General features: G+C 49.0%; 1 protein-coding gene across 2 annotated transcripts in view; it reads left to right on the forward strand.

The window, feature by feature from the left end:
* Positions 1-2410: 2410 nt before the first annotated feature.
* Ctdspl (CTD small phosphatase like) overlaps positions 2411-19663 on the forward strand; it is a 124522-nt gene continuing 107269 nt past the window's right edge. The window contains exon 1 of one of the 2 annotated variants that reach the window (XM_039081298.2): positions 2411-2887. In XM_039081298.2, coding sequence (XP_038937226.1) covers positions 2809-2887 — 79 coding nt within the window. In that variant the 5' untranslated portion in view covers positions 2411-2808. The remainder of the gene's footprint in view (positions 2888-19663) is intronic. The other variant, NM_001395740.1, reaches the window with a different exon arrangement.

Below are 19663 nucleotides of genomic sequence, written 5' to 3' on the forward strand. Positions count from 1 at the left end.
CAGAAGGATGGAGGGAGAGTGCTGTGTTACATTTCCGTTTTCCATGGTACCACAGAAGCTGTGGTTGCCTGCACAGAGACCAGAACAGGTGATATTTCCAGCAGTGAGTGGGGCGGGCCTTCGGCGGTCCCACCCCCAGTTTACTTGTCCATGGCTGAGTGAATGACCCCATCCCTATGTGCTCAGGCTAATTGTAATTAATTAGTAGGTCAAATAAACAAATAATTATAAAAGAGAACATGAAATGGGGCGGGGGATGCAATGTGGCAGCTGCTGAGGGGAGCTGAGGGGTGAACTGATCAAAATATAGTGTATACATATATGAAATGTGTACGAATTTATATTTACAAAGAAACGAGGGGTTGGGGATTTAGCTCAGTGGTAGAGCGCTTGCCTAGCAAGTGCAAAGCCCTGGGTTCCGTCCCCAGCTCCGAAGAAAAGAAAAAGAAAAAGAAAAAGAAAAAAAGAAACGAAGGGCGAATGGGTGGAGTTGGCGCTGGGAGACTAGAGGTGATTTCAGGAAGCTGAGAAGGATAGAGGGTGCTGGTAAGGCAAGAATTTGTTACTGGAGGGTCCCATGGCATCGCAGCTGCTGGAGGCTCGATGTATGAAAACCGTTCTGTGATGGCCCCTTTTCCACAAGAACAGTCCTTGGAAGTCCTCCCACCCGCTTCCCTTAGACAAAGGAATCCAGGGCTTAAACTCGTGACCAGGTGAGTCCAGATACTCCAGGCACATCCTCAGAATGTGTGACAGACATTAGACAAGTTGAGACAAGGCAAAGCTCGGGTGCCAGTCTGGACCTTCGAGGTCATGTCCTGGCGGGTGGGCTACTTGGTACAGCTTGCATTCCTAATCAAACGGACACTTCGCGGTTTGGTCCCCAGGATATCCTGGGGATCCCTAAGGTGCTTCGAGAAGGGCAGATACTCCTGGGTGAGCGCACTCCAGGGGCAGCTGGGACGTCTTCTCCACGCACAGTAGTACCAGGATGCCACTTGAGGTCTTGAGTTTGAGAACAAAAACGCTTACTTCTTGTCTAATTCCCTTAAATAACTGCTCCTCTGCAGAGACGGAGGGAGTCCGGCCCCGGGTCAGTCTCCCACAATGGGGCGCCATAGACTTCACCCGTCTGTGGGCTCGCCTCAAACAGAGGCGCTTCTGGAAGTTTCTTTCCAACTTTGCAGACGCTCACCGGTGAACATGCGGCTTGAATGGTGCCAGCTTCGGGATTGCACCCACGTAGAAAAGTAGGGAAGTTCCCGCAGGCCTTCCCTCTTAAAAACCACCGGGGGAGAGGGGATTGGGGGAAGTAGGGGCAAATGCGCGCGCAGACAGGCGAATGGGCGGAGTCAGGTTTTCATCTCCAGCCCGTCTGTCCGTCACGAGCTTCAGCTCCGCCCACACAGCGGTAATTGGTGAGGAGCGCGCGCGAGCACTCGCGGCCCGCCCCCCTGCAGCACTGCCCCCGCCCACCGGTTGACAGCGCTGCAAGTCGGGCCTGCAAGTTGGAGCAAGGAGGTGCGGGTGCCAAAAGGCTCAGACTCTCCGAAGCTGGTGGGCACTTGCTCACACCCATGCTTTGGCTGGCACCCCAGACCTGACAACAGCCTGATGCTCATGTACTTGAGTCCTGGCCCAACTCTGCTCCTACAGGCCCCCCTTTCCATCTCATCAGCCACCCACAACCTCTTTTCTGTCCCCAAGCAGCCGAACCCCTCGCAGAGGTGCCCATAGTATCACGTGCCAAGAGGTCTAGTCTCGAGGACTCACTGTTCTGCACACCGACTCTCACCCCGGTTGCTTATGCGGACAACACAATGCGAGCCGGGTCTGCAGACTCCGCGCACCTCTCACCCCGTTCCTCACTCCCGGGCCCGGCATCCCCTACGGCTCACCGCACATCCTAGCTCTACATCACCCCAACTCCGTGCTGGAGCCCCTCTTCAGCCTGGCTCCCTGTTCTCCTGCGGAACCCTCCATTCCTAGTTCGAACGTCAGGACGTCCCTCACCCGGAACCTACTACCGATTGCAAACGTCTCTCACGGTGTCTGGCCTCGGGGTGAATAAATCTCCCCGGGCCTCGGCCGGCGATCCCGCTGCACCCCGGGCCTCCGCCGGGCACTCCCCGCGCATCCATTCGGCGCCGCGCGGCCCACACCTCGATCGCTGAGCTTGCTCCATCTCCCAGGCTCCACTGCACCCTCCCACCTACCCTGAGGGCCCCTGTGCCCCGCGCGCGCGCGCCACCGCCCCAGACCACACCCCGCACGCTGAGCCCCCGACTCGGCCCCGCACCCCTCTCCCCGGCGGGCGGCGGGCGGCGGGCGGGCGGGCAGCGCCGGCGGCGGTGGAGGCCAGTCCTCGGGCCGGGACACACCCACCCGCCCGCCCTCCTCGCTTTCCTCCTTCCCTCCCCCTCGCGCTCCCTCTCTCCCGCCCTCCCGCCCTAGCTCCGCGCTCGCTCCTTCTCTCCGTCGCCCGCTCGCGCTTCCCGCGGCGCCGGGCCTCCCGCTCCGCCTCTCCGAGCGCGGCTCTCCCGGGCGCGGCTCCGGGGTTCATGCTGACGAGGCGGCGGCCGCTTCAGCCCAGCGGCGGCGGCGGCGGCGGCGGCGGCGGGAGCTGGGGCGCGGGCCCCGGCCGCCTCTCTCGGAGCGCGGGGCCGGGCGGCGGGCGCGCCCCGGCAGCGGCGGCGAGCGCCCCACCGCGCCGCGCCCCTGCGCGCCCCCTACGCCGCGCCTCCGCGCGCCCCCCGCGCCTAGCTTGCGGGGGGCCGGGCCTGCGGGCGGCCGGCGCGGCGCGCACCCATGGACGGTCCGGCCATCATCACCCAGGTGACCAACCCCAAGGAAGATGAGGCCCGGTCGCCCGTCGCGGGCGAAAAAGGTGAGGAGGGGGCACGGGCAGCTGCCGCGGGGGGCGTGAGTGCACCCCGTGTCTCCGGAGTTCTCGGTGTGTGCCCGCACGAGCGTGGGGGAGGGGTGTACCGGGCCAAGAGGGTGCGTGGGTGTGGGGTGCGCCTGGAGCAGAGGGAGGCTGCGAGGGTGCCTGTGCCAGCTGAGCTCCTGTGAGTGTGCATGAGCGGCTGAGAAGTTGGGATCGGATGTGTGCACTGCATGGAGCTGTTTTAAGTGTGCATGCAGTACGTGTGACAGGTTGTGTGTACACCTACGTGTATGTGCAGGCCAACTGAGAGATTGTAAGGGCGTGTGTGCTTCTAGCAGATTGTGTGCGTTCCTGACAGGCTGTGAGTTTGTGGACTTAGGTGGAGGTCTGTATGCCTCTGAGAGGTGGTGAACGAACAGTGTGCAGAGCCTGAGCCTGTGGACCTTGTATGTGTGTGTTCACTCCTGAGGAGGGGTGTGTGTGTGTGTGTGTGTGTGTGTCCGTCCGTCCGTCCCTCCACTATCCAACTGTCAGATTGTATTGTGTCTCTCTACTGTTAGGGTGTGTGTGCGCATGTCTGCCTTTGACCAAGATCCTGTGTGTACACAAATGCACACATGCGTGTGCCTGATTGTGCGTAGCACGGAGAGGCCATGTCTTGGAGAATATTTAGTTGGTTGTGCACATGGAGGAGAAGAGAGGTGAGAAGCAGCCCTGACCCCACCACACACACACACACACACACACACACACACACACACACACACACACGCACACTTCCTTTTTAGCTCATCTCCCAGCACCAACCAGCCTGTCAGGAACTCTACCGCCTGGCATCTCGGGCCTCCTGTGGGTTTCGAGGAGCTCCACACTTCACTTGGCAAACTCTTAGTGTGTTAGAGCTGTGCCCTTTTGGGTAGCTGGTCAGGGGCTAATCAGGCAGTTCCATGCTGCACCTGGTTTGTTTGTGGGTGTATTCTGGCACCGATCCCTACCTCTGTTTACTTTTTGCTCTTTCTTGGTATGCTGACCCCTCAGAGAACTGACGTCTTCACACAAGTGCCTGGAGTCACTGTGTCCTGCTAGCTGGACAGATTGTTTTGAAAAGCTAACCAATCTGACTTGGTTTGCTCTGGCAACTGACTCTTGCTTCACAGTCCTTCTGCCATGTGTAGTACAAACATCTAAGTCCCCCTCCACTCCCTGAGGACCTGCTTGTCCCCTCCAAGCCCTGGGCTGGCCACAGCAGGCACTGGAAGAGTCAGGTTTCTTTCCACAGGCCTCCGCCCTCTGTGCTTGTGCAGTGAGGACTGCAGCCCTCCGGGGAAGTAGGATGAGGATGGGAGGAGCAGTCCACCACCACTGCCCACGCTCGACCCCTAACCCCTGGGCATGGTCAGCAGGAAAACACAGAAACTTTCCCCAGGTCCCCTCTGCCGTCCTGTCCTGTTTCACTCTGTAGACTGTAAACACTGCCTTTGTCTACAAGCTGGTTTCTAAATGTAAAATAAAGGATTCAACACCCCCCCCCCCCCAGTCTTCTATACCCTATAAACGAGCTCTAAAAACCTTCGAGAGGGCAGGGAGTGAATCCCCCGACTTCCTGGGGCCTAAGTAGAGAGCACCTCTCTGGCCTAGCTTTCCCACTATAAGGACCTGAGCTCTTGGGGCCCTAGCTGGACATGTCCCCTCACAGAGGGTGTTTAAAAGGTAGCTTCAAGAAAGTTTGGTGAACCCAGCATTCTCCTCTACTGTGGGCTTTATGCGGCCGAAAGCTCGGTTCTTGGTGGAAGGGATGTGGCAGGAAGCTAGGGGATACTTGTCAGGACCTGGTCTCTCTTGCTGCCCTCCCCTCACCTTGGGAGTGGGTAATTTTGCAAGCTTTTCGTGTGCTCTGACTGACCAGATTCCTGAGGCAGAGCAGGTCCGTGGAAATGCTGAACCCTGTGCATGTTACTGGCCCTGTGCAGCTTGTTGACAGTGCTTTTCTGGCCGGGGCTTTTCATATCCTTAACAGCCCGTTTCGTTTGTTTTCACTGTCAGATTGGTTACTTGTTAACCAAGTAGGAGAATTCCTCGCCTGTTGTTCTAGGGTGGGGTGCTTGGCTAGTAAAAGCATTAAAGTTCCACTTTACCTGAGATTTCTTTTTACTCCAAAAAGTTAATATAATTTTGATCAGTTGCAGTATAACAAAATAACAGAGGGTCGTCGTTTTTTTAAATTGGGTTTTAAGTGTGTGCGCTCTGACAGCAGTGCAGATACGAACTGTCTGTGGATCACGTCCACCCCCAACTCCCCCTACCACCCCCCTCCAACACATGTTCCTCCCACCTTCGTGCCTATTTCTGAGAATCAAATTTTGAAACAGCTTCTTTAGAATAATAAACCACCAAACAGGTTCAGCTGTGCTCCCAGCTTAAGTGTGCCGATAGCTTCAGATAGGCAGAACGCGTTCTGCGTGATTTAAATCACGACAGTCATTTGCTTAAGTATCGGGCCTGCGATGATGGTTGGAAGTGTTTGTGGTGAGGAAGAGATCGATGGTCTTACAATGTTTGCTTTCACTTATTTACTCTGTAAAATAGGAGCGGCGGTGACCGCTCCTGGGTTTGGCGGGAGGGATGAGGAACGTCTCGTAGGTACACTGGGGACTCCACCCGGTGCACCAGTGTACCATGCTCCACACACCTTCAGCACAGGACCTTGGCAGAGGGAGTCCGATGCCGGGTTGCCTCTCTGTGCAGTGTGTGTGTGATGGTGCACCGCTCAGAGCTGAGTGTTACAGTGGCCAGCCCGTGGCTCTGGCTTATTACTTCCAGCTGTGTTTGATTGGATTGATAGTGTGAGGCACAGAGAACAGTGCCCCCTGTCAGCGAACCGTGCCTGCCTTGCTGCCTGCCACATAGCCCTTAGGAAAAGAGACAAGGGATGGGAACGAGAAAGTCTCGGAAGAGGAAAACAGGCCGACCACAAAGTCCGTGAACGACTGTTCCCACATCATTTCTGTTAAGCACCTGAGTGACTTCCAATGTCCAAATCGGACAGATGTTTGGAGAAAACGGGTCCTCTCGGAAGACTTGGGAGAAGATTAAAAAAAAAAAAAGGACAAACTTTTCATGTTGTTAGGTTTTATTTACTTTTATTCCACGTGTATGGGTGTTTTGCCTGCGTGTCTTGGGCGTGTGCCTGGTGCCCGTGGAGGTCAGAAGAGCATGTTTGAGTCCCTGGAACTGGAGTTACAGATTGTTGTGAGCCACCATGTGGGTGCTGGGATTGAACCCCAGGTCCTCTATAGGTACAGCCAATGCTCTTACCAATTTATCCATCTCCCCAACCCCAGGAGTGCAAGCGTTTTGAAGAGTAATTCAGTTCTTAAAGCGTGAGGTGAGACTTTTGGCTGCAAGTATCAGCAAAGCAGGCTTCACGCAGCCTAAGCTAGCTCCTCCTTCTCAGGCCTGTGTGATTGGCGGCTGTGGCTCTCCTGCATCAACCCTGATGTTAGAGCAACTTCATTTCTCTTGGCTCTCCCAAAAATTTCTCTCCGGAAATAGAGGAAGCAAGTGTGGTGCGGCGGATCCCACTGGTGCGGCGGATCCCAGTGTTAGCAGCGTCCCAGAGCGCGCCAGCTACACTGACTTGTTTCCATTACAGAAGAGTCCATTCATTTGCACTCACAGACAGTGCAGGGATGTCGCTGCTGACCTCAGGGCTGGCAGTAGCAGCCTTCCCAGCAGAGGTCCCCTGTCCACCGGCAGGTAAGGTTGGACAGAGCGATGGCGTCGTTCCTGCAGAAAGAACGCTACCAGATCGTTGGAACAGACGAGTTAAACTACATCTGAATGTGCGGACACGTGACTTGGCGAGACATTTCGAAGTGAGAAATTTCAAGAATGACATAACAGTATGATTCTTTTTTGTTTTTTTTTTTCTTTTAAAATCAAATGCTCAGAACTGAACAAAAGTCCGGAAATATACAAAAATAATCTCTGAGGAGATGACCACACAGCTATGATTCTCTTGAGGGCAAAGGCTGAATGGCAGGAGGGGAACAGGACACTTTGTTTCAACGTTGATGAAAAAGTGCTTGTGTTTTAGGGACTACTTTTTTTTTTTTTAACTAAAAAAAGGACATTTCCTTTAGCTCTTTGTAGAGAAATAATTTGAAGGAATTGTACAATAACAAAACAAGCCCCAAGTTAATATGCAGAAACCCCCAGAACAATTCAACACTAGCTAGACAACTTGGGGTTTTTTTTGTGAGCGAATAGGTTTGCGGGAGATTCCTGCCGGTCATTGTATACCCAGGCCCAGAGTCCTGAGTCTGCTTCTCATAAATGTTTGCGGCCCCTAGTCTCTTATAAAATAAAATTTTAAATTTCTAAAATTCTATTTCACGTGTGTGGGTGTTTTTAACCTGCATATCTGCATCTGTACCATGTGTGTGCAATGCATGCTGGGACCAGCAGAGGGGATCTAACTGGGTTTACAAACCGTTGTACATTGTCATGTGGGTGCTGGGACTCGAACCCGGTTCTCTGGAAGAGCAGCTTTTAGCCATAACTCGAACCTCCGACCTTGGAAGTGTTGGCAAAATTGTACCTAAGAGAAGGTGTTTACAAGCAGTAATCATTTCGGTCAGGATAGGTTGAAGGAAAGTTTAGATGAACACTGTGTAGACCAGACTGGCCACAAACTCAGAGATCCCTGCCTCTGCCTCCCGGTGCTGGGTTTAATCCACGGCCATCTTAAACTCTTACTTAGAACTAGATTATTAGATTTCTTACGAGAGATCATACAGAGCCAGGAGTGGTGGCCAATACCTCTACACTCCAGACCCTGGGGACCGAGATCACAAATTCCAGGCTAACCTGAGGCAAAGCCCTGAAGAGGAAAGAAAAAAACAGGGGAGAGGGGAGGAGTCACAGAGCCCCCCTCTCTCTTCTACCTGGGACCTCTCAGTGTTGACATTTGGCCAGACTTTGAATGGTTTCACAGCCAGGATGTTGTTAATGACCTCATGAATGCAGAAGTTCCTTTATGGTGTATGGAGGGCACACTCTCCCTTCTCTTCCTAGACACACCCATTTCCCTTCCTTGCTCTTCCCTACCTTAGCAGATCGGCAACCGCTAGTCTGTTCTCTGTTTCCAAAAATGTTGTCATTTCAGACGTGTTAGCTAGGTGGGATGAGACAAAGTGTGATCTTTCCTGCAGTCAGACTTTCTGGATGGTCGTTCATTTTGTTCATTTATATTCGACCTTTTCTTTTTCATTGCCGAGTAATGTTCAGTGGTGTGAACACACTGCAGTTTGATTGTTCGTCCTCTCTTTTTTCAATTGCCGTGTAGTGCTCAGTGGTGTGAACACACCATGGTTTGATTGCTCATCTTCTTTTTCATTGTTGTGTAGTGCTCCGTGGTTCAAGATTTGGGGTGTTTTGAATAAAACTGGCTCTAAACACATGGACACTTTTATGTAACTTAAACCCTCATGTCAGTACAGTTAGTGGGTCATGTGATAGTCACAAGTTTATTTACTTTTTAATTTGAAATTGCCATTTCAAATGAACAAGGTTAAAAACAAAAGGTGTGCAACCCCCCCCCACCCAACTGCTGAGAGTAAAGGCATGCACCACCTGCCCACCCTCCCCCTTTTCTTATTTAAAGGCTTTTCTCATGGTTATCTTTCCTTTACTGTATGTATATAGGTACATTTTAGGTATAAAGTTGTGTATTAACTATATAATAAATAAAAACAAATAAAATTACTGTCTCCTTGAGTAAACATACCAATTTGCCCAGTATAAGGCATCTGTTTCTCTACAGCCTCTCGGATCTTCAAAGTTGTCACTTTTAAACATTATTTCACCGTGTGTGTGTGTGTGTGTGTGTGTGTGTGTGTGTGTGTGTGTGTGTGTGTGGTGTATGTGCCGCTTTGTCACTCTGCCACATTCCCTTGAGACATGGTCTCTCCCTGATTCAGGCTGCGACCAAGTCCCTGCCACCCTCAGGACCCTGCCACACATAGCACTGGTTTTGCAGACTTGAACAGCTTCTTCTAGCTTAGGTGGGTGCTGGGGACTTGAACTTGGGTCCCTGTGCTTGTACAGCAGTCACTCTTACCCACCAAGCCACCGTCCCCCCCACCCCTACCCCTGTCCCACTCATCACATTCTTATACTCAGGGAGCAGTAACTCATTATAGCTTAAGATGAAATGGTGCAGGCCGAGAAACAGAGTGGAGTAAGCCACAGAACTGAAAAAACAAACCCAGCAGACATTAAACAAGGGTACAGGGACGTTCAGAGGAAGAACGTCTGAGGACTCCCCAAGCACGGAGGCACGAGTTCCAGTCCCTGACCCATATAAAGACCTCACTCTCCTCGGGGCTTGATGATTTCCAGAAAACAAATCCTATCAATGCTGTACCGTGCTTTCTTCTCTAAGCAGTTAGAAATTTTGATTCGGACGTCCGTGTTAGCATGCAGACAGATAGTTGGTGCTATACTTATTCCGGATCCCGTGTCTTCCTTGAGCTCGCAGGTTCGCCATGAGATTTTCTCAGATTCCTACAAGCTTTGATGTCAGCTGTCATATCAAATAAGAACATTTACTTTTCTTCTTCAGATCTGCATGCATTAAAAAAAAAAGTCTGCTTTATCACACTGACTAGAACTTGGGTGGTATAGCAAATAAATAACTAATGGGGATGGATGGATGTCTTTGCTTGTTCCTGTCTTAGTTACTCCTCTGTTCCCTCGATAAAGCCACGTCCAAGGCAACCCACAGAGAAATGGTTTATTTGGGCTTACTGGTTCCAGGGGGATAGGATCCCCTCATGGTGGGGGTGTGTGGCCTCAAGCAACAGGCATGGCGGCAGGAACCAGAAGCTGAGAGTTCTCACCTTCAACCACATGAAGGAAGTAGACAACCGGAAGTAGGCTTAAGCCCCTTTAGTCAAAGCCCAGTCCTGGTAATATACTCCTTCCAGCCAGGCTATATCATCTAAACCTCCCGAAAGTGCATCACCAGCCGGGGGACCAGGTGTGCTAGTGCCCAAGACTATAGGGGACATTTCTCATTCAGACCTCAACAGCTCCCAATCTGAGGACAAAGCCATTGTCTTTCACCAATGAGTATAATCTCAGCAGTTAGATTTCTGATTCATTGGGTTGGGTCAAGTTCCCTTCCAATCCTGGGTTCTCCGAGTCTTATAGATAACTGAAGTTTTCCTATAGCGTTTTCTGCATAAATGTGTGCCACCATGCTGGTTAACGTGACTGTTCATCTGGCTTTTGAATAAGAAGCCAGCTTGACGTCCTTGAAGGAAGTTGGCTTCCACTGGGTGGGTTCTCTTCCACATGTTGATAAACGCTACCCGTGAGTGACGTCCTCTACAGTTTTAATTATTTATTTTCACAGACGCTGTCTTCTTGACCTGGTATCAACCTCACAGAGATATGTCAGGGAACTTTCTGCCCTGTTCCGGAACCAGTTGCATAGAATTAGCGTGGTCCTTCTCCACTGAAATTGTCTGGGCCTGGAGGTTTCTTTGGGGCAGTTTTTAAGTCCCCGAGTTCGATTCCCACCCCACCCTCCCCATAGCTGTGGAACTGTTTAAATAATCTCTTCCATATGGTGGATTCTTCTGTGGTAGAGGAGTTCTTGAGATTTGAGACATCTCATTTAAGCTGACAAATGTCTGAGCACCAAGTGGCTTCCTTAGCATTTATTCTCGCCGACTCCTGATGTGTACAGAACCAGTAACAGCAAGACCGGTGATCATTTGTGGCCCTTTATTGTCAATCTTGCTAAGGGTATCTCAGTTCTCCTTGGCCTTCATTCTTTTTATTTTTCTTTCTTTCCTTTGCTCAATTTTATTAGTCTCTTCCTGCCTCTCGGTTTGGTTTGAGTCTGTTTTGGGTTCCTCCCCCTTATTGAGACGTTCAGAGGTCCCGGTAATTCCCCCCACCCCCGATCTCCTAATAAATGTGTTTATTGCCACACACAACTTCTAAGCGTTGCTGTAGCAAGCCCCACAAACTTTGATATTTTCATTTTCACACAGTTTCATGATTGTTCAGTGAACTTTAATGTTTAGAACAGTGCCAGGTTCTCGGTCACGCTGAGCAGAAAGCCTGAGACAGCCTGCTGCCAAGGGTGTGTGTTCTCCTCCAGAGTCTCCTCCCCCACTGACGATAGGGATCGTCCTGTGGCGATTACAGTTTCATGACCCCGTGTGGACGCTCAATGATATCCCTAGCACAGGTGGTGCCCATTAGGGCTCCCCGTCACCGTCGTACTGTCTTGTGAGTTTAGATAAAGGTGCTGTGATCCGTGTCCCCATGATAGCACCTAACAGAATGATTTCACAGCCTTACAAACTTTCAGTGTCCGCCCATCCTTCCCAGACCCCAGCCTCTGACAACCTCTGATTTTCTTTTTAATAATCACCTCTATGGTTTTGCCTTTTTCCAGAAGATCATCTGGTTGGAGTCACAGGGCATTTTCAAATTGGCTTTCTTCTCAAAAAGCGTTTAGGTAGGTTCCTTCATGTCTTCTCGTGGTTTAAAATTAGTTTTGGGGCTTAGAGAGATGTCTTACAAGTTAAGATCACTTACTGTTCTATCAGAGGACCAGAGTTTTGATCCCAGTATCCATTTTTTGGTGGCTCACAAATGTCTGTAAGCTCCAAGGAATCTGTTTTGTCCTCTGGTCTCTGATAGGTTCATACATATAACACACACACACACACACACACACACACACCTCTCTGTGTGTATGTGTGTGTGAGATTACAAATAAAATAAGTCTTTAAAAAATAATTCAATTTTCTGTACATGTGTGTATGTGTGTGCATGCATGTGCATGCATGTGTATGCCTGTTCATACATGTGCATGTGTGTTCATGTGTGTGTATGCATGTGCGTGTGTGTATGTATGTGTGTGTGCACATGGTGATGTGTGCAGGTAGATATGAGGAGCAGAGGTCAGCCTCAGGTGTCTCCCTTAGAAGTTGTTCACATGGTTTTTGAGACAGGATCTCATGTTGGCCTAGAGCTCACCAACTGGCTAGGCTCTGGCCCTTGAATCCTAGGAATCTGCCTCTTTCTGCCAGTCCAACTTGGGGATTTACAAGCATGCAGCTCCGTGCCCTGCCTTTTGATCTGGGTTCTGATGATGGCACCCTGGTCTTCATGCCTGCACTGCAAGCGTCCCAGAGGTGCTGCCCTCCTGGTCCCCTCCAATCCGTTTGTTTTCGGTGTTGAGTGACGCGGAGCTCCGTGGATGTGCAGTAGTTAACTATCACTTACTTACTGAATTCAGGACAGCAGGATCGCCCCTGAGTTTAACAAAACAAGGCTGCCATCAACAACTGTGTCCGAAAACAGCTGCCTTCGACTCATTTGGGTATTTACCCAGACGACATTGTGATGGCAGGAGCACTGGGCGTGGTTTTTAGGGAGACTGCTGAACTGCTCTCCAAAGTGGCTGTGCAGTTGTGAGTTTTCATGAGTTTAGCTGCGACGCGGCTTGGCCTGGATTTCTTCTTTGGATTAGTCTCTTTCCAGTTCATTTTGCTTCTTGGATTTATGTCTCTTGCCAAATTTGGGAAGTTTCAGACATCATTTCCTGGGGTCCTATTTCCTGGGATGCCAGCGACATCCAGGATCCTTCTGTTTTGTTTTTTTAATTAAGATTTAGTTATTTTTATTTGATACGTACGGTGTTTTTCTTGCATGTACACAAGGGTACCTGGTGCCTGTGAAGGCCAGAAGAGGGTGTCGGACCCTCTGAAACTGGAAGTATAGGGTAGTGTGAGCCACCATGTGGATGCTGGAAATGGAACCTGGGCCTCTGCAGGGACTGTGAGTTCTAACCTCCAAGGTTCCTCTTGTTTCTGCAGGCCCGGTGAGTTTTTCCTCTCAACCTCCTGTTGTTCAGACTGGGTGATTTCTATTATTCTCTCTTCATGCTCATTGGTTTTATTGTCTCCGTTCTGCTGTAGAACCTATCCACTGGGATATTTCTATCACACTTACTTTAGGTGTGTGTGCTTTGTGTGCATATGTGCGTGCGTGTGTGTGTGCATGCGTGTGTGCGTGTGGTGCGTGCACATGGACACATGAGGCTAACATCAGGTGTCTCCCTCAGTTACTCTCTACCTTATATCTTGTGGCAGGGTCTCTCACTTGAACCCACAGCTCACTAATATTTCCAATGTGGGCAGCCATCTTGCTCTGGAGAGGCCCTGCCTTTACCTTCTGTGCACTGGGATTGCAATACATCACCAGGCTCACCCAGAATTTGTATGGGTGCTGGGGAGTCTGGGCTCGGTCCTTACACTTGTATGGCAAGCGCTTTACCATGAGTCCCATTGTGCCTTTTGATTCTAAGTTCGTGTTTATTCAGTATAGTTCCCTCACGCTAAGGTTTTCTCCCATCCCCACTTGTTTCCTGTGTGCTTCTGTGGCTCATGGAGGCATTTTTATTGTGACTGCTTTGAAGTCTTTGTCAAGTAAGCCTATCATCTTTGTCCCATGGTGTTTACATCCACTGATGGCTTATTTTCATTCTGAGATGTCCTGTTTCCATACCTGGGGATCTTCACGTTATGTCAAGACTCTGGGTCTGGTTGTAACCTTCCATTTGGCTCCAGCAAAAAGGGGGAGCCCTGTCTTGTTCCCCTTCTCTGTCTTGGGCTATTCTGACGTCTGCTGGGCAGGGGAGGGAGTTCAGCGGCCACATGGTCTTTAATAAGCTACAAAGGAATGACCTCATTATCTCCGTGGGTGTTGAAAACCCTGACTCTTCCCACGCCTCCTGGGATACCTTCCCAGTCTTACTGCTGCGTCAGGATAGAAGTCTTCTCTGGCCCTGTGGCCACTCACATTACCAGGCTCGATACTAGACCTGTGCTGCTTTGTACGTGGCCTTCTTTGTCCCCACCAGGGCTAGTGACATTTAGATTGTTACACCTGTCGGGAGTAAAGTTCTTGGTCGGTAGCCCTCAGCTGTTTACTGGCTTTGAGGGGGCAGGCCCACAGGGTGTATGCGCACGCGTGTGTATGTTTGTGTGGGGACATATGTATGTATGTATGTGTGTGTATGTGTGTGCATGCATGCATGGGGTTTGTGTGTGTATGGTATGTGTGTATAGTGTGTGGTGTGTGTGTGTATGTGTGTGTATATGTTCATGCGTGTGTGCGTGGTGTGCATGAGTGTGGTGTGTGTATGCATGCATGGGGTATGTGTATGTATGGTATGTGTGTGGTGTTGTGTGTATATGTGTGGTATTTTGTTTGTGTGTGTATGTATGTGTGTATTATGTGTATGTGTGCGCGTGCATGCATGTGTGCATGCATGCATGGGGTGTGTGTATGGTATGTGTGTAGTGTCTGGTATGTATGTGTATGTGCGTATGTGTGTGCATATGGTATGCATGTGTATGGTGTTGTGTGTATGTGTGATGTGTGTGTATGTGTGGTGTTGTGTGTGTATGTGTGGGGTGTGTGTATGTTATGTGTGTATGTGTATGTATGTGTGGTGTGTGTGTATGTTATGTGTGTAGTGGTGTGTGTGTGTGTGTGTGTGTGTGTGTGTGTGTGTGTGTGTGCGCGCTTGTATGGTAGTGGTGTGTGTGCAGTTTGGTTGCAAAGCAGACTATTATCTGAAGTACGTCTTGCCAGATTGTCCTTTCATCATCTGGCCCGTGTCACAGAGAAGGTTTTTCTTGGGACACCTGTCTGTAGCTGTGCTTTTTGGTTTTCACCTGTAGCTTGTTGAGTCTTAAATCCTAGGGGCAAAAGTACCCCCCTCCCCGGTTAGAAATGTTCATATTCTTCAGGTCTCATGGCTGCCACCAGATTTGCTTTCTCTCTCCTCAGAATTGACCGCCCGTCCCTAGGGCTCCGTGGGAAGAAAAGGAAGTCCGACTACTCTATTCTCCTAGATGTTCCTTGATTAATAACTTTTAGACTCAGCCAAATTTATGTTGAGTTTTAATTATGTAATGGTTCTGACATAGGTGTCACTGCTCATAGCCCGGGCTGGCTTTGAACTTGACATTCTCACGCCTGGTACTGAGATGATAGGGTGTGTTCCACCCTGACCAAGAGTTGGAGAAGTGTCATTTTAAAGGTGTATTTCAGGGCGGGTGAAGTGGCTCAGGGGATAAAGACGCTTTCCGCCAGCCTGACAACCCGAGTTGGATTCTAGGACTCACATAGTGAAAGAACCAACTCCTGAATGTTGTCCTTTGACCTCCATTCATACATTGTGCTGTGTGCCCACCCTTGAAATAAATAAACAGATGTAAGAAATCTGTATTTTAAAAGGCTTTATAGGTTTGTTTACTCTTATGTATACAGGTGTGCTGCCTGCACGTATGTCTGTGTACCACTCGTGAAGGTCCCCTTCAGCTAGAGTTACAGATGGTTGTGAGCCTGCATGTGGCTGCTGGGAATAGAGCCTGAGTCCTCTCTGCAAGAGAGGCCAGTGCTCTAACCACTGAGCTGTCTTTTCAGCTCCCAATATTTTTAAAATAAGGACTTGTTTCAACGTTGCACTAATGAACAATGTAAAATTAAAAAATCTATTAGTGCTTCCAGTATCTTAAAAAATTGCAGCTGGGTATGGCGGTATACGCCTTTAATCCCAGCACTTGGGACGCAGAGGCAGGAGGATCTCTGTGAGTTTGAGGCTGGCCTTGTTAGACCTAGTTAGACCCTGTCTATAAAAAACAAACAAATAAACAAACAAGAAAAGAGCCAAAAGGTAAGAATGAATTGAGCCTAAAGTCAAGTCCTTATTTGACCCTCTTTGGAAGGTTAATTCATAAGCTCTGACTTTGACGTAAAATTAAGCTCTGAGTCCTACAGTATTCCAATGTAAATGTGTCTTTTTAGCTGATATTCTGTTTAGGTAGTGAGGATGTTCAGCCTTATGTCTTCGATTTTATTTCTCAGTTTAGAAACTCTTCCACTTTGGGGGGTAGACATGGAATGGTGTGTCTGGAGCCAGTGCACATGGCCGGTGACTTCAAAAGTTTGCCTCTTGTTCAGACTGCCTTGGGAGTCTGTCTGTGTGCCACAGAAACTTGCCTCAGGATGATTTGCTGGAGCACCCCTGATGGGGAGGGACCCCCTTTTGACACATCAGGTTTCAGAAGGGACCACACACCTTAGATTTTAATTCTCAACCAGAGGGCTCTCTCGCTGTGTGTGCTGCTGCAGGGCTGGTTGGCAGGGAGGGAAGAGGGGCCATGTGAAAGTGCTCATGGGTCACGGGGCCATTTGGCCAGAAAGCGGTAGAGGACGGGAAAGAGCTTGCCACTGCCAGTTTGCACGCACACTTGTGTCTATACACATCTATCCACCACTGTTTCAGAAGAGATACGGTATCGAGGCCTGCAGTGGTAACGAAATAATCCTCTCGGGTAATATCGAAATTATAATGTACACCTTAGAACTTATTTTGCATGCCTTAAATTCTTGCTCAGACATTTTAATTTCAGAGTAGGGTGTGGGCGTGGAGGGAGCAGGGGGAGGGAGAGAACCTTTTTTTTTTTTTTTTTTGGTTCTTTTTTTTTCGGAGCTGGGGACCGAACCCAGGGCCTTGTGCTTCCTAGGTAAGCGCTCTACCACTGAGCTAAATCCCCAGCCCAAGAGAGAACCTTTTTTTAAAAAGAATCTCCTTTCTTGGGCCGGCTCAGTGGAAAAAGCACTTGTTGCACAAACTTGAGGACCAGAGTCCTGATCTCCGGAGTCCATGTCTGCCAAATGTTGAGCAGCGGCTTGCCTCTGATTCGAGCAACATAAAGGTGGAGATGGGGTCCCAAGAGCAAGCTGTCTAACCCCCCTCAGTGAATAAGGCAGAAGGCAAAGACATCACCATGCCAGCCTCAGGCCTCCACGCATACACACGATGTGAGGGTGAACCCTCCCGCACACATACATGCACACTTTTTCCCTCCGTACCTCTAAATGTCTGTCTCCTTCAGTATAGTTTTTTAATGGGAATGTGTGCACGATTTAACATGAAATTAGCAGTTATTTGTCTCCGTAGCTCAGGACTTGTAGCAGAGCAAAGACCTAGGAGCCGCTTAAAGCTCCAGGATTGGATGTGGACATTTATGTTTGGAATCACAACGGCAAACACTGGTGCTATAATCCTGTTGAGCCGGGACCCGGTAACAAGCTGTCTTTATGGGTACCAAAGATTATGTAATCCCCTAACAGTGCGTGTTGATTCTGAGTAGCTGTGTCAAGTCAAAAACTGAAAGGTTTCTTTGTAATTATAATTTGTATTAAGGCTGTTTGCCAGATCGTTCCCAAATCCCTGTACTGTAGAACACTTTAAAAATTGAGGAGAAGTGGCTGAGCGTTTGATGACTGTAGCTATTCTTACTCTTCAAAATTGGTACACAACCAAAGACCGCAGGGCGATGTTCCAGCATCCCACAAAACAAACCGCTTTACCTTGTCAGCGTGGCTTGATAAATGTAGCCTCGTAGGGTCAGTTAAGAAAGAGTGCCGTGCTTCAAATCGCGCTTCATGTATTCTGACCAAGATAAGGCTTTCCTGTTGTAAGTTAGTTCTGAGTACTGGGCTTGCTTAAGGCTAAGTCATTGCCAAAGACAGAGTCAAGGCAGTCTCTTTGCTGCCTCAGGAAACAGAATATGTATTGATCACAGTAGTTGTTTAATGTCAGTCATCAAGCAATCCTAAAATCTGTATTGTTGTAAGCTCCCTACTGTATAAGCACCAGCTGTGTGTGTGTGTGTGTGTGTGTGTGTGTGTGTGTGTGTGTATGTTTATGCAGGTATATGTGTATGTGTGTATGTGCACACCCATGCTGTGGAGACCACAGATCAACCTTAGGCATGCTTTCTCTGGTCTAACCACCTTGCTTTTTGAGACAAGGTTCCTTGCTTAATATGGCTGCCATCCATTAAGCAGACTAGCTGGGCTGTGAACCGCATCTTCATCTCTCCAGTCAGTTCTGAGATGACAAGCGGTTTGTGGGTTGTGGGGTCTCACCCAGGTCCTCGTGCTCCCAAGCATTTGACCAAGTGTCCTGTCTCCCCAGCCCGAGGAGTAAGTTTTCTACTCCACAGGAGACGATAACACTACCTCAGACTTTCTTCCCTGATTGATTTCTAGACTTTCTTCTTGGAAGAAGAGTCTCACTGTGTAGCCTAGGCTGGCCTGGAGTTTGCAGTCAGTCCTTCATCTCTTGACTTTGAAAGTGTAGAGTTACAAGGCTACACTATCACACCTAAGATCCTTGGTTTTACATTTGATACATGTATCAAAGTAAATTTACAGAAAATAAAAATCACCCCATCATCCCTTTTGGTGCAATACAAGTTGACAGAGCTTTGGGAGTTTTGACAAACAGAACAATGAAACCAACTCTCTCTATGGAGATAAAATGTTTCCATTGACCCCAAGATATTCTCTCTGGCATTTCCGTTTTGACTCCAAGCAGCCACATGACAGTCCCTGTTGATATTCTGCTTATCTGTCTTTGATATTGTCATCTCTTTTGCAGGGCTAATGGTGTCTTATCACGCTGGGCTTTTTTGGGGCTTTTTGTTTATATTGGCAGTGGAACTAGAAGCCAAGGCCTGTCTGTGCATAGTAAGCCCACATTCTGCACCCAGGCTAAGCTCCAACCTCCTAGTGATGCCGAAAGTCTTTTGGTGTGTTTTAATTTTAACATTTTTAACTAGATTGCTTGATTTCTTATCATCGATGTCTTTTAAATATAAAATGTTTTGCAACTATTTTCACTCAGAGTATGCAGTATGTTGGGAAATAACCCAGGGCCTTGCATATGTCTTTTTTTTTTTTTGTTTCCCCAGGTGGCAATATGTAGTTAAAACACACACACACACACACACACACTAGCACACATGCATACACACACACTAGTACACATGCATACACACACTAGAACACACACTAGCACACATAAATACATACACTCACTAGCACACATGCATACACATACACACTGCATTCATGTATGCATACACACAGTAGCACACACATATGCTAGCGCACACACAGTAGCACATATGCCTACATTGGAGCAATGCATACACACACACTAGCACACAGACACAGACACAGACACACATGCATGCTAGCACACATGTATACATTGGAGCAATGGCCTAGCACTTAAGAGCACTTGCTGTTCTTTGAGGACCTGGGCTGGTTCCAGTGGATCAGATGCTCTCTTTTGACCTCTCTGGGCACTGCATTTACCTGAAACATAGATACACATGCAGTCAGAATCCCCAGACACATGAAAATAGCACAAATAGATCTTCTATATGTTAAAAATGCATAATGTAAAATTTGGAAGTATCCAGATAATTGATACCAGACATCCATGCTGTTGCGCAGCCAGTCAGCCAGCTGTCCGTCCATCTGTCCATCCATCCCCATCATTCTTTCATATTGTAAAACTGAAGGTATATGTCCAGTGGTGACTGGACATTTTCCCTCTCTGCATATCCCCTAGCAACCACCGTTCTGCCTTCCGTCTCTGTGATTGGATGCTCCACCCTTCCTCTTTGGGCATCCTTCCTCTTTAACGGAATGACTTCAGGCTTCATGTATGCCTGACAGACTGTTATGTCAGAAGGAAATTGTGAATATTACCCCTCTTTAGTCTTAAAGGTGAATGACATCCCCTTGTCTGTCTGGCTCCTCTGCTTACCCCACTCGATCTGGTCACGGACTCTGTATCTGCATCTGCGACTT

Source organism: Rattus norvegicus, chromosome 8, assembly GCF_036323735.1.
Source record: "Rattus norvegicus strain BN/NHsdMcwi chromosome 8, GRCr8, whole genome shotgun sequence".
Lineage (NCBI taxonomy): Eukaryota > Metazoa > Chordata > Mammalia > Rodentia > Muridae > Rattus > Rattus norvegicus.